The sequence below is a fragment of the Ornithorhynchus anatinus genome, chromosome 11 (assembly GCF_004115215.2).
Source record: "Ornithorhynchus anatinus isolate Pmale09 chromosome 11, mOrnAna1.pri.v4, whole genome shotgun sequence".
NCBI classification, from domain to species: Eukaryota; Metazoa; Chordata; class Mammalia; order Monotremata; family Ornithorhynchidae; genus Ornithorhynchus; species Ornithorhynchus anatinus.
Window position 1 is genome coordinate 16,454,190 of NC_041738.1, and position 15,289 is coordinate 16,469,478.

Genomic DNA, 15,289 nt, shown 5'->3' on the forward strand with positions numbered 1-15,289 from the left:
AGGATTAGAGCCCAGGCCTCTTTCCACAAGCCACACTGCTTCTCTGCTCTTGCCAGCTCTACAAGAAGAGGGAAAAATGGTTTTCCCCCACAAATATCCATATACTAGTAGCTGATATCCCCTTAAAATTTCATGAGAGAAGCAGCGTGGCTCAGTGGAAAGAGCACGGGCTTGGGAGTTAGAGGTCATGAGTTAGAATCCCGCCTCTGCCACTTGTCAGCTGTGTGGCTGTGGGCAAGTCACTTAACTTCTCTGTGCCTCAGTTACCTCATCTGTAAAATGTGGATTAACTGTGAGCCTCACGTGGGACAACCTGATTACCCTGTATCTACCCCAGAACAGTGCTCTGCACATAGTAAGCGCTTAACAAATACCAACATTATTATTTAAATGAGTATAGCTGTGGTTGGAAGTTTGGGTCTAGGTTTCTATTTTGGACTTTAGGTGATATTCGATATAGATTTTAAAGGGTTGGATTGTCCATTCAAGGATTCCTGGCCCTGCTTGAAATGTTCATCCTTAGTACAGTGCTTTGCACATGTAAGCGCTCAATAAATATGATAGAATGAATCCTTACGAACAGATTGATGCCTGGAGTTCAGGGGTCACCCAAGTATCCACTGAAGCTATTAGAGTGGGAATTTGTATTTTCAATCTACCACCGGGTTCTTGTAGACTGTAATTCCTGGTAAGCGCAATGGTATGCTTCTCTCATTCTCCCTCACTCCGCGTAATATCAATTTTAAATGGTCAGCCTGATTTTTAAGTGGATCTCTGTCAGTTTGGTCCTCTGAGATTGGCTCCAGCTGCAGGGGCATCCCCTAACCGAGGCAGCATTCAGAGAAGGATCCCTGGCTTCCCCAAGTTTGAACGGGGCAAGGGGAAGCTTGGGAAGACTGGCTGGAAGGTTGTCAGATGGGTTAAAAGCACCCCTTCCCTTCTAAAACCAAACAAACCTGGGGAAGCTGTGGACCCTCCCCCAATCTCAGCCTCTAAGGAGCCTCTAAAGTCTCTAAAGCCTACCTAGCGGGACTTTTATTTCTGTTGAGTTTTTCCATCAATCAGTGGTGTTTATTGAGCACTTACTGTGTGTAGAGCACTGCCCTAAATGCTTGGGAGACTACATTGCTACAGAGTTGGTATTCATTCATTCAAAAGTATTTATTGAGCGCTTACTATGTGCAGAGCACTGTACTAAGCGCTTGGAATGAACAAGTCAGCAACAGATAGAGACAGTCCCTGCCGTTTGATGGGCTTACAGTCTAATCGGGGGAGACAGACAGACGAGAACAATGGCAATAAATAGAGTCAAGGGGAAGAACATCTTGTAAAAACAATGGCAACTAAACAGAATCGAGGCGATGTACATTTCATTAACAAAATAAATAGGGTAATGAAAATATATACAGTTGAGCAGACGAGTACAGTGCTGAGGGGTTGGGAAGGGAGAGGGGGAGGAGCAGAGGGAAATGGGAGGAAAAGAGGGTTAAGCTGCGGAGAGGTGAAGGGGGGGCGGTAGAGGGAGTAGAGGGAGAAGGGGAGCTCAGTCTGGGAAGGCCTCTTGCAGGAGGTGAGTTTTAAGTAGGGTTTTGAAGAGGGGAAGATAATCAGTTTGGCGGAGGTGAGGAGGGAGGGCGTTCCAGGACCGCGGGAGGACGTGGCCAGGGGTTGACGGCGGGATAGGCAAGACCGAGGGACGGTGAAGAGGTGGGCGGGTTTTTTTAGGATGGGGGAAGACGTGGGCATGTTTGAAGGCAGAGGGGAAGGAGCCATTGGAGATTGGTTAAAAATAGAAGTTAAGGAAGGGAGGAGGGCAGGGGCAATGTTTTTTATAAGGTGAGCGGGAATGGGGTCCGAGGCGCAGGTTGAGGGGGTGGCACTTGCGAGGAGGGAGATCTCCTCTGAGGATACTGGTAGATACATCCCCTGGGGTTGAGTTGGTAATACTTGGTTCTTCTCGCACCTGCTTCCAAATTTGGTGATGCTTTTGACTTCCTCCTCCTCTCTTCATTACACTTCAGTAGATGGGTCCAAAAAATTCTTCTACCAGGTAAGAGATCTCCCTGGTTATCTCTACACTAAAACTTCTTTTTTGCTTTAAAACCACCTCAGTAACTTTCTCTGGCCTGGCCATCCCTTGAAGTCTTTTCGATGTTTGTAATATCCAGAATCCAGCTGCTAAACTACTGAGTGGCTCCTGGGGTGAAGGGAAAGTACGTCGGGACCCTTCGTGGACCCCCAGTTAGCATTCTAAGGGAGACTCAGGTAGCTCCCTTGGATCGGATCCATTAATAAATATCAAGTTTCCTAGTGATAAGATTTTGGGTAGCCTCATACTGGAACCAACCAGGCCCAGCTTTATTTCGTTGAGAGGTGGCCACCTTGTTTATTACAAGCAGTTCTCACCACCAGACAAGTGGAGTTGATCTAGTTGTAAGAGAAAAGGGGATGCTTGAGTCTATATGCACAAGCCCATTTAGAAGAATTTCAGCCATATAATATTAAGGAGGAAAGTACAGAACGACAAAGTTGAAAATTTTGTTCTCAGCAGAGCCTTCATCGAGCACTTCTGTAAGCTTATCGAATTGTGTCAGTGCTATGCAGAACTGGCTGAAAAGGTAAGATCTCTACCAGTTAGTATAGGCAACTCTGACGAGGAGAGAGCTGCAGAAAGACATACATGTATTGACACATACATCATAGTAGGCCCCCTCACTCTGTTCGCCAGTCAAATCAACAAAGACAAAGCAATTGAATTCGTGTTTGGAATCATGCTATTAATCCACAAAGAGAAAAGGAAAATGACTAATAATAATGTTGGTATTTGTTAAGCGCTTACTATGTGCCGAGCACTGTTCTAAGCGCTGGTGTAGACACAGGGGAATCAGGTTGTCCCACGTGGGGCCCACAGTCTTAATCCCCATTTTACAGATGAGGTAACTGAGGCACCAAGAAGTTAAGTGACTTGCCCAAAGTCACACAGCTGACATGTGGCCGAGCAGGGATTTGAACCCATGACCTCTGACTCCAAAGCCCGTGCTCTTTCCACTGAGCCACACTGCTTCCCAGCTAAACCTCATATAGACTGCATCATGTAACTCTTTGTCCTAAATAGATTTATTGAACCATCATTGTCCCAACAATGGGATTTAGAGCCAAGTTAGCCGATTAGTGTGGTCGAAGCTCCCTGTGTTTAAAAGGTACCTGGAAAACTTAAAAACTGAAGAAAGGGTAGAAAAAAAAAACGGCAGCAAAATGCTGTTTGCCCAGTCCATGAAAATATTTGCCAAATGTATGCAGTTGAAGGTCTGTGTAGGTAAATCCATTCATTCTTATTGCATTTTTATAAAGCATCAACTTTTTTTGTGGGGCTGACTGATTCTCTAAGAACCTGATGAGTTTCTTTGAGAGCGACAGCCCAATCTAGCTCAGCTGTACTCAATCTGAGTTGCTTTCCTAGCTACAAACCCTCACTTCAAAGCGAGGAACATAATGTACAATTTTTTAATGGCTCTAGACCTAGGCACTCAGACTCTCTGTGCTCTGCGCCTTACCTCAGTGTAAACACCTAATCAAGATTGCCTGGGCTTCAACAATAGCAGCCAAATGCAATTCGAGAACCACAAGCCTTTGAAGTCCTCACTGGAAAGGCCGGTTTTCTAGTCCGGGATAATGACATGCCATGATTGCTGTCTTTGTTGTATCTTTTCAGTAGAGAAGCAATTATAGGCCCCAATTTAACAGAATAGACATTACACAGCTTATGATGCTCAAAATGCAATTTCATTTGATCATTTTCTCAATTTGATTGGTATTAATAGAATAGTTCACCGGAAAAAAAAAAGTAGCTGGCAGAGGTTGTGTCCCGTTCCACTTTCAAAGAGATAATGTAGAAGTATGCTTTACCTGCCCAGAAACTATCACTGCTGTGATTCAGGCGGTGAGTTCCACCAAAACAGGCAGTGAATGGAAAGGTTCTATCTGTCCATTTCTTATAGGAACAGAACACTGTGATATGGGGTTTTGGATCCGTTTTCATCCCAGAGGTAACTAACACTCAAAAAATCAGTCCATCAATTGTATTTATTGAGGTTTTACTGTGTGCAGAATACTGTTCTAAGTGCTTGGGAAAGTACAATTCAGTAGAGTTGGTAGATACGATCCCTGCCCACAAGGAGTTTACAATCTTCAGGGTTTAGACATTAAAATAAACTCCAGAGAGGGGAAATAGAAGAGGAAAAGGATATGTACATAAGTACTGTGGGACTGGAGTGAGTATCAGTGAGCTTAAGAGGTACGCAACCATGTGGATAGGTGACACAACACATCCAAAACAGAACTCCTCATCTTCCCACCCAAACCTCATCTTTTCCTTCACTTTCCCATCACTGTAAACAGCACCACTATTCTCTCTGTTCCCTGAGTCCATAACCTTGGCATTTTTCTTGACTCATCGCTCTCATTCAGCCCACATATTCAGCCTGTCATTAAATCCTGTCGTTTCTATTCTTACAATATCTCTAGACTTTGCCCTTTCCTCTCTATCCATACTGCTTCCACATTAATCCAAACCTTTCTCATATCCCGCCTTTACTCTTGCATCAGCTTCCTCACTACCTCCCTGTCTCCCATCTCTCCCCACTCCAGTCCATACTTCCCTCTGCTGCCTGGATCATTTTTCTGAAAAAAACATTCAATCTATATTTTCCTACTCCTCCAAAAACTCCAGTGGTTGACCATCCCACCTCCACATCAAACAAAAACTCCGTACCATTAGTTTTAAGGCACTCAGTCAGCTCTCCCCTTTTCTCCTTACCTCGCTGATCTTTACAACCTAAACCACACACTCTGCTCCTCCAATACCAGTGCCTACTCTCTGAACCTCAAGCTTGCCAATCAGTCATATTTATTGAGTGCTTACTATGTGCAGAGCACTGTACTAAGCACTTGGGAAAGTACACTATAGTAGAGTTTAAATATGTGATCCCTGCCCACAAAGAGCTTACATTTTACAGGGGAAGACAGTCATTAAAAAGCATTATGGATAGGGGAAAACATAAAGTGTAGTAATATTTACATAAGTGTTGTGGGACTGGGGTGAGTATCAGAGTACTTGAGAGGTACACAGCCATGGGCATAGATGATGCAGAGAGGAGGGAAAATGAGAGCTTAGGGAAAACCTGTATTGGTCATCTTTTACAGTCAATCACTGGTATTTATTGAGCACTTACTGCATGCAGAACATTGTACTAAGCTCAAGGGGTCCAATCCCCGACTCCTTGCCCACATCCTCCATCTGACTTGGAATTCCTTCCCTTGTCTCCCCATCATATCTGACAGGTCACCACTCTCTCCTCCTTCAAAACCCTCCAAAATTGCATCTCCTCGAAGAGACCTTCCCTGATTTAAGCTCTCATTTCCACTCCATCAAAACTATCCAAAATTTTCATTTTTCCAATGGAGTCCCCATGTCTTTCTGCTCACTCTCCCCATCATCCCTTCTCCCCCTGCTCCAAATTCCTGCAGTATGAGTTGCCCTCCAGTTCTTCAGATTTTTGCAGAAATCAAAGAATGAAAGAATCCCAATATTAGATCTGGAAGGCCACAAGTTATAGGCCCCTTCCAAAAGACAGGGCCACATCTTCCTCACCCATCCCAGATGGATCATCACCTAATCTCTGCTTAAAAGATCTCAAGGGAGGGAGATTCCTGGCTTTCTTTAACAGCCTATTCTGGAGCCTCTTATTTCTGACCACTATCTCAAGAGCAGCTGGGGAAGGTTGATTTTCTTCTGGGTCCGTTGTCATATTACAGATTAAATGCCCAGGTTTACTAATTTCTGCCCTAAGAGCCAAATCCAAGAGGGAGGAATGCCAGACTTCTCACAGCTCACTGGTTGTAAAGCCCTGTTTTAGACAATGTTTATAATCCCTAAACCCCACCTCAAAAGCAAGAATAGGGTCATCTTTCCCAATTTTCTGAGGGCTCTTGTTTTCCAGGAAACCAGGGAAATAACTTTGCCCAGATTCATCATTCATTCATTCATTCAATCATTCAATCATTGATTCAGTATAAAGCTAGGACCTTCCATTTCATTACCGAGTTGTGCAACTTCATTCAACTAGTGTTGAGTTTTCCCATTTTATTATTAATTCAGAGGCTTCTTTACCAGCTCTCCTTCATGAACTGTCAACTGCCCTATAAAATAGATCTTCTTGGTCCCACACAGGGTATCAGGGAAAGGGTTAGAAGTATTTGCATATCTACTTTCACACAGATTTTTTTTTCTCTCACAAGCCAATTTTCAGAGGGCCCTTTAAACATCCAAACCTCCATTCTATCCCTTTCCTTCTCCTTTTGTCTGACACACATTCCTGAGCATTCAGATGGAGTTGCTAAAATTGAAAAAATGAAAAATCCAGTCTCTTTCCTGGAATCATGCTTCACTGAGGGGTAAAAGATGAGAGCATTATGATCATGATAAAATATTATTTATTGCTGCCCCATCTAAGTGCTCTTTCCAGGGGTGTTCTGCTGGGGTCTCTATAAAGCAAGTTAAACACATATGGTCTTCTTCCCTGGATCTTGCATCTAAAATACAACCTGACCTCTAGGAGACTGAGTCTAAAATAGTAGGACACTTGTGGAAAGAAATGATTTACTCTGTCTCCTGAAAGTTATGGTGCCCCTAACAATTCCAGTTTACATTCCCAAGTCGAGTTTGTGGCACCTGATTCTGCTTATTGGAAGTGAAACTATTGGGTAAAGTTACTATTTAAAGAAAAGAGCTTTGAAATCTTCAGGAACTTCTTGGCTTGAAAATTTCAAAACACTTTAAAAGCATGATTGCTCTTCATAGTATCTTCACGAGTTAGGAAGCCCGTGCATTATTCGTTCCCATTTTTCTGAAAAATAAGTTGTCAGTGAGGAATAAAGAGATTTTCCCAGACTACCCAGAACTTGGAAATATAAATCTTGCAATTCAAGACTTTGTCATGGTTTCAGGTATCCCCAGATCAAGCCCTTCCAGCCTCCTTGAATATAGTTAACCCCCTTTATGTATTTGACTCTCTAGATCTCTGACATTGTTAAAGTTGCTGACAAGAGGCTCATTCAGAGGGCCAGAGAGATTCAGAATGCTGACATGGATCCTGAAGACAAGTGGCATCAGAGAGCCCAACTGCTAAAGGTGACTCTCCAGACAGATTGAAATACATTAAAAGGGCTCCCTCTGGATAGAAGGAAATTTAGAGCCACCGCCCTTGATATTTAACCAACCAACCTGATATGAAAGGTTTACCTACTCTGTCATCATCCCATTTTTTGGGTCCTTGAAATTCAGGGACTGGTTTCAAGGCTTTTGTGTTACTCTTGTTTGAGGCCCTTCTTGATTAAGTGACTGACCTCTTGCCATATTGAGAGTCCAGTTTTCCTTGAAGACATGGGTTATCCACCACTTCCAAATCAATCATTGGTATTTATTAAGCATGGACTGTGTGCGGAGTATTGTTCTAAGCACTTAAGAAAGTCCAAGTGCTTCTTTGGTTTAAGGCCATCCCCTCCCGTATTACAGAGGAGAAAGGGGACTAGATCGAGAGAGAGATTAAGATTAACTGTAGAAGGAGTGGGGGGACAAAGCATGAGGCATTAAACAGGGAAGGAGGAAGCACCATGGGGAAGAGAAGTTCTCAAAAATACAGTTAGAGGTTTTTAAAAAACTTCACTTATAATCCTGTGCTAATTTAAAAGGACTCTGTTGCCCAGTGTTCCTGCAGGGATTTACTACCCTATTTTAATTGTCCTCTTTTAATAGATCTGTGGATTCAGAGTTTCTGGGCATTAAGAGGCATTGGGTTCTCCTAACACATGGGGGCTGTGTTCCTGTAGGAGCCAAATTAAGGAAACCTAGAGCTGCCGGATTCTCCTTGGGTCCGATGTTCCGCATAGATGCGCAACTGTTTCTGTAGCCAGACAGATGCTCACTGTCAAGAAAAAAGCCTTCCCCATTCTGCCATCACCTTCTATCCGAGACACATTGTAAAAATGTGGATTCTGGCAGAACCCAGTATAGTTACCTTGCACGTATAGATGCATCAAAACAAAAGAGTGTCAGGTTTTGCAACACATTGTTATCTATGGAATGGACAGGAGACTGAGACAGGTAAACTTGAAATCGAGCCACTTCCTGGGTCCCAGTGACACAGAAATCAGTCCCCAGCTGTTCAGCATCCAATGAATGACTTTCTATTCAAATAAAAAGTTAAGGCTAAACTATTTCATGCAAGTAATCCTCTCTTTGATTGAAATTGATTTTGTTTTTCTAAAAGAGCCTTGGTTTTATCCCATCTAGACTTAGTCCTTAGCTGTGCTATGAGAAACAGTTGAATCCAGCATACTGTCTCACTTGCCCCCACACCAATCCTTTTCAATCAGTTCTGACTTTTATGAAGAGAGTACAGGTGCCTTTGCCCGGCCACTCAATGGTCTGAAGCAGTGTACTGAAGCAGGAGCCAGGAGCTTTAAGGGAACATCTCTAAAAATCTCAAGTTGTAAACAAAAGGACTTTCTGGGTGGGAGGGGAGTGGTGATGAGAAGAGGGAAAGAAGAAGAGAAGGAAAGAGGAAGGAAGGAAAGAAAGACAGTGTTTTGGAAGCCCATCTGTCCACATTACTGTCTTGGGCTACTGGCAAGGGCTGCAAAGTTAAATACAGTACAGGTACATGTCTGGAGTAAGATGCAATGTAACACCAAAAGAAGCCGGTAGTATAAAAGAAGAAGGGGAGCTTGAAACTTGGAAAAAAAATTAGGACTTTCAAAAACTCTTAAGTCCCATCCAGATGGCGAGAAATTATTAGATTCTCCCCTAACCGAATATTCTGGTCTATGGTATGTTGTCCATGTTAAATACTGAGAGAGATCTTCCCCGCCACTGTCAGGCTGGAGATTTCTAGCACATGTTCTGATGAGTCCACTCCCCCTTCCATATGGGAGAAAAGTTGGACTGAGCATTATGTAGCTTCAGGAAATGACCATGGGGCATCTTAATGAAGTTGTAAGTGGGAGTCTTGCCGGGCCTTAAATTGAACAAGGAGATTATTTTTTCTTGGACTGAAGGATTGGTGTTCCCCCTGGAATAATCACTCAGTATCCAGAGTTCACCATTATTGGAACAGGATACACACTTGTGAAATAGCCCACAGACTAGAATCTGTTGGGACTAGCAATTACAACTCTTTGTAGTCAGAACAATGAGGCTTGAAGAGAAGTTTAAAGTGAGAGAAGTAACAAAAACAAGAAAAGGAAATTCATTTGTTCCAGGGAGTTTAAGTTTTTTCAATTACAGAGCGTGATATAAACCCAAGTCAACCCATAACAGTATTGGTGAGTGAGTCTGTTGTGTTAATTAGGATAATGGGATCCTCAGTCAAAGGAAAAACGGATTATGTTAAGAACCATACTGCCCTTCTCTTCTGGGCATGGTTCCTAGGAGGAAGCAACAGAAATGTGTCCAAGGTCATGCATTGGAAACCCTCAGACATCTGACACAAGTAGTTTGTGAAAATTGTCCCACATTAAAACCCTGTAAATTGGAACTGATGTTCTCATACGACAATGTAGTAATGAAGGTTTGTTTCCTGAACCAATGTCAGATTCCTCATCTGTACCCAAATTACCCAGAATTGTTAATTGAGTCACTTGAGAAGCACGGTGGCCTAGTGGAAAGAGCTTGGGTCTGGGAGTCAGAGGACCTTAGTTCGAATCCCAGCTCTGCCACTCATCTGCTGTGTGGCCTTGGGCAAGTCACTGAACTTCTCAGTGCCTCAGTTCCTTCATCTGTTTCCCTTCCTACTTAGGCTGTGAGCCCCATATGGGACCTGATATTTCTCTGTCTATCCCAGTGTTTGGTACAGTGCTTGGTGCATCTAAGTAGTTAACAGATTCCACAATTATTACTATTATTGTAGGTGATCATAATAATCGGGATATTTGTTTTGCATTTACATTGTGCCAAATCGTGTACTAAGCACTGGGTAGAATCAATCAGATCGTATTTTGTCTTTGTCCCACAGGGATCTCATGATTTAATCCATCAGTCGTATTTGCTGAGTACTTACTGTGTGCAAGGCACTGTACTGAGCATTTGGGGGACTACAGTACAACAGAGTTGGTAGACACATTCCTTGTCTACAAGGCTCCTACGGGAACACAGCCCCATGTGTTAGGAGAACCCAGTGCTTCTTAATGCTAAGGGAGTCGTGGATATAGGGTGCAAATCTAAGTGCGAGGGCAATGCAGGAGGAGTGGGGAATGAGGAAATGAGTGCTTAAATGGCGGAGAGGCCAGGTATTGAATCTCCATTTCACAGATGAGGAAACTGAGGCACAGCGAGGTTATGTGAGCAGTGGCAGAATCAGGCTTAAACCCAGATCTCCTGACTTCCAGTCTTGGCCTCTTTCCACTAGGTAACAATAGCGTAGCCGAATTCTACTTTGTTGATAGTAAAATGGAAGGGTTGACCCACCCTGGGCTGACTCTGCTTGATGGGTAGGTCAACCTCCATCCTTAGAGCCTCCCCGACACGCCCCGTGCCGTCCCACCTCTCCCACTCTACCCTCCCTGCCCTTTTTAAACTTTCTTTCTCATAGGCTTTTAAAATGGTTTCCCCATTTCCCTACTGTTCCCCTCCAACTCCATGGCAAATGCATTTCCGTGGAATAAATAAAGCAGTCTTTATCGTGGACCTGCACCTCTTGCTTGAACTGGGAAGTTCAAATAGCAATTTTTTAATGAGCTGAGGGCTCTCCTGTTTTCCAGGGCAAACGATCCCCCGCACCCAGCATTTACACACCCCTCTGAGCATGGAGGAATTATGTTCGGTATTGTCAGGTGTGTTGGATCCTCCACTAAGTGCTGCAAGTGAAGCTTAGAGTATAACATTTTTCAAGGTCCTTGTCCATTTCAGGCTCACTCAAAAGCTCCCACTGTCTATTTGACAAAGCTGATCTAATAATGTTGGTATTTGTTAAGCGCTTACTATGTGCAGAGCACTGTTCTAAGCGCTGGGGTAGACACAGGGGAATCAGGTTGTCCCACGTGGGGCTTACAGTCTTAATCCCCATTTTACAGATGAGGTAACTGAGGCACCAAGAAGTTAAGTGACTTGCCCAAAGTCACACAGCTGACAAGTGGCCGATCTGGGATTCGAACCCATGACCTATGACTCCAAAGCCCATGCTTTTTCCACTGAGCCACGCTGTGATCTGACACATGCAGAACTCCTAGGACTTTGGGGTAACAATAAGCAAAGAAAGAACCTATCATCCAGTGGACTTGGCAATCAGTCAAGCAATCAGTCAGTGGAATTTGGAGAAGCAGCATGGCCTAGTGGATTGAACCCAAGCCTGGGAGTCAGAAGGACTTGGGTTCTAATTCCCGCTCTGCCACTTATCTGCTGTGTTACCTTGGGCAAGCCACTTAACTTCTCTGTGCCTCAGTTACCTCATCTGTAAAAGGGGGGTTTGTAAGCCTCAGGTGGGATATGTACTGTGTCCAACCCAATTAGCTTGTCTCTACATCAACACTTTGTACAGTGAATGGCACGTAGGAAGCACTTAAAAAAGTATTTTTAAATATTATTGAACACTTACAGTATGCTGAGTGCTGTATGGCTTGGGACAGTACAGTACATATGGTTGACATGTTGGCTGCCCTCAACGAGCTTACAATCTAGTTAAGGAGACAAATATGAAAATATTACAGATAGGAGAAGCAGCAGAATATAAAGATATCACAGCTGGTGGCAAAATGAGAATCAAAGTGCTTTAGGGGTACAGACTCGAGTGCATAGGTGACCCAGAAAGGAGGGCAAATAGGGCTGGGAAAAGAGAGGTTAGTCATGGAAGGCCTGTTAGAGAAGATTTTATAATAATAGTTTTGGTATTTGTTAGGCGCTTAGTATGGGCCAGGCACCATACTAAGTATTGAGGTGGATACAAGCTAATCGGGATGGACACAGTCCCAGTCCTACATGGGGCTCACAGTCTTAATCTCCATTTTACAGATGAGGTAACTGAGGCACAGAGAAGTGAAGTGACTTACCCAAGGTGACACTGCAGACAAGTGGCTAAGTCAGGATTAGAACCCAGGTCCTTTTGACTCCCAGGCCCGAGCTCTACTAGGCCACGCTGCCTTGAAGAAGGGGCAAGTGGTGGTGTGTCAGATATTAAGGGGGAGGGTGTTCCAGGCCACAGGGAGGATGCGAGCAATGGGTTGGCAGCAAGAGAGACAAGGTGGAGCCACAGTGAGAAGCTGTTTATGCCAGTGTGGAGACTGGAGGTAGGAGGGGAAGAATTAAGTATGCATTTAAACTCCTTGAGGATAGGGCTCATTTCTCCCAGCTCCACTGTACTTTATTTTTCCAAGATCTTAGTACAATGCTCTGCACACTGTAAGTGCTCAATAAATACCATTGATTGATAGAATAATTACCTTAAAACCAATGGTTAGGAGTTTTTGTTTGATGTGGAGATGGGTGAGCAATCATTAGAAGTTTGGGAGGAGTGGGGAGACGTGCACACAATGCAGAACCCCCCTGTTTTGGGCCACTTAAAGAGGAAAAGAGAAGGAACAGCCAGGCCCCACCTCTCCTGGAGCTGGGGATCCCTGCCTTGATGACATTTTGTGCAAACAGTTACTTCTAAGAACAGGTCTTACTAACAAATTATCGTCTTGACTCCAGGAGTTGGGATTCCCCAAACTTAAATGAAGGTCTTGCCCTAGTGCCCTGCTCTGTAGGTGAAGTTAATACCCACTACATTTAAGCAGTTACTCTGAGTGCAAACTATATGGAGTGACTGCAAGTGGAAATAACAAAGGAACCCTAGGGAGAGTGGGATGAAGTGGAGGATTTCACTGCTGATGGAGATTAAATGGCCTGAGAATGGCATTGTATAGTACCTTTTGGGAACCCAGGCCTTGCCACCTGAAGGGTGACACCTGAAGCTGTAATTGTAGGGTGATACATCTTCAATAAGCCCCAGAGCTCAAGTAGGTTGCTTGCAAGGTGGGAGAGATCCAATCAAGTCCCTAAACTGCTTCATTTCTTTAGCCTGGCGAACCTTCTTATGGCACTTATGTTTGTGTGAGCAGAAGGTTTAACACTCAAGAGACCATTGAAGATTTATCAAATGACTTGAGTCCTCCGTTGACAAAGCACCCCTTGAAGAGTTCTATTGTAATCTGGATTGTAGTTTAGAATGGTAGGAATAACAGAATCGGATGGTGTCACAAGATCTCTGATCTGGCCTCTCTTTTTGTAGCCAGGAGGGCAACATGGAAAGATGGGTCTGAGAAATATACATCCTACCTCTGACCTGGAATGCCCTCCCTCCTAACATCTGCCAAACTCTCTTCCCCTCTTCAAAGCCCTACTGAGAGCTCATCTCCTCCAGGAGGCCTTCCCAGACTGAGCCCTCCCTTTCCCTCTGCTCCTCCTCCCCTCCTCATCGCCCCTACTCCCTCCCTCTACTCTACCCCTTTCCCCTCCCCACAGCACTTGTATATATGTGTATATGTTTATTGCTCTATTTATTTTATTAATGATGTGTATTTATCTACGGTTCTATTTATTTTGATGGTAGTGATGCCTGCCTACTTGTTCTGTTTTGTTGTCTGTCTCCCTCTTCTAAACTGTGAACCCTTTGTTGGGTAGGGATTGTCTCTCTCTGTTGCCGAATTGTTTTCCAAGCACGTAGTACAGTGCTGTGCACTCAGTAAGTGCTCAATAAATACGAATGAATGAATGAATGAACTCTCAAGATAGCTTTCAATCTCTGAGCAAAACTGAAAAGGGCCACTGATATTCTTCTTTATTAACAGTTCAGATTTATTAAATATAGAAAATAATTTTTGAGATTGTTGGTATTCATGACAGCTCTGGGTAGCCGGTTCATCTCCGGTACACCTAAAAGTTGGAAAACAAACAAACAAAAATCAGCTATTGATCATTTTACCTTGTAACCTGTGCTTGCAATACAGGTCAGGCTCCAATGCAGAAAAACTGTTTGCATGATGAACTGTACGATTAGTACTGCCCCAGGTAGATCAGCCCAGGATAGTTGAGGAAAGGGCTTTCCTGATCAGTCCCGAGAAAAAGCACATTTCTCCTTTTAGAGTCTCAAACCACTGCAAGTTGAGAATTACGGAATCATTTCTTACCGAACCAAAGTTCACTCTATTACTTCAATTTTGATTTGATTTGGGAAGTTCTGTGACTCTGAATGATTCCATGTATCCTTATAACAAGTTCCCATTTTCTATATATCGGTCTGCCATTTGATATCCCAGCAGAGGCGAGGCTCAGGTTTTGTCCACATAGAGAAGAATTGAACATTTATCTAGTTAATTTGATCAGACCACAAGGAAAAGTATTTTTCCTCAGTAAGTTTTTATCTGAATCATACTGATAATTGCCTCAACCCGGCAGACTTACTTTCTGGTTTGAATAAATGTTCAAGCTGCAGTGTTTTTGTAGATATGTGATCCAGGAGGGGACAGCCAGCCTATTACAGTTATAGAACATACTGATCCATGCCATTATGCTATTGTTTTCCATAATCAGTTAACCATGCATTCCAAAGACCTCTCAGCTCAACATGCTGTTTTATATAAAAGTAATATGTGCTTTTTTCCTAGGAAAACATTTCTAAATGGAGGATGCACTATATGACTACAGAGATTGTCTATTATGCTAGGAACCTGAGTACATTTTGTTTTCATAAGATTTTTGAAAAGCATAAAGACTTCTGAAATTGAAATATTTCCCCCAGATGTTTGATTGCCTAAGCACAGACTATGTTAAGAGATCGAAGCAAAAAAGCCCTTATGGTTTCACAGATGACCTATCGCCACCCAGACTCTTTAATATCTCCTCCAGGTAAAATCTAATTTGTTTCATCTGGTGAAGAGGTCATTTCTTGTTTGTGACCCATATGGGTAAAAAGATCTGTTCATCTGAATAGCATTTCATCATAAATGTATAGTAACCATCGCATCAAACTATGTCATGCACTTTTCTAGTTAATTTATTCAGTTGAGTAAATCTGAACATGTATTATTTCAAGATCATTTGCTATTCCTTTAAATCACCTGGCTCAAGAAGTGTGGTGACTTCTTTGTGTCACTGAGTCACCTTGGTCAATTCCTTTGGCTTGATATAAAATGTTCTGTTTAGCTTGATATAAAATGTTAGAGAAGCAGTGTGGCTTAATGGAAAGAGCACGGGTTTGGG

The 15,289-nt window shown here is 43.2% G+C and overlaps 1 protein-coding gene across 5 annotated transcripts in view; it reads left to right on the forward strand.

Moving 5' to 3' along the window:
- Positions 1–15,289, forward strand: part of JHY (junctional cadherin complex regulator) — a 66,451-nt gene that overhangs the window by 26,516 nt on the left and 24,646 nt on the right. For 3 of the 5 annotated variants that reach the window (XM_029076235.2, XM_029076234.2, XM_039913586.1), the window contains exons 4-5: positions 3,999–4,046; positions 7,076–7,189. The exons of 1 other annotated variant lie outside the window; for it this stretch is intronic. In XM_029076235.2, coding sequence (XP_028932068.1) covers positions 3,999–4,046; positions 7,076–7,189 — 162 coding nt within the window. The remainder of the gene's footprint in view (positions 1–3,998; positions 4,047–7,075; positions 7,190–15,289) is intronic. One more of the 5 variants, XM_029076236.2, reaches the window with a different exon arrangement.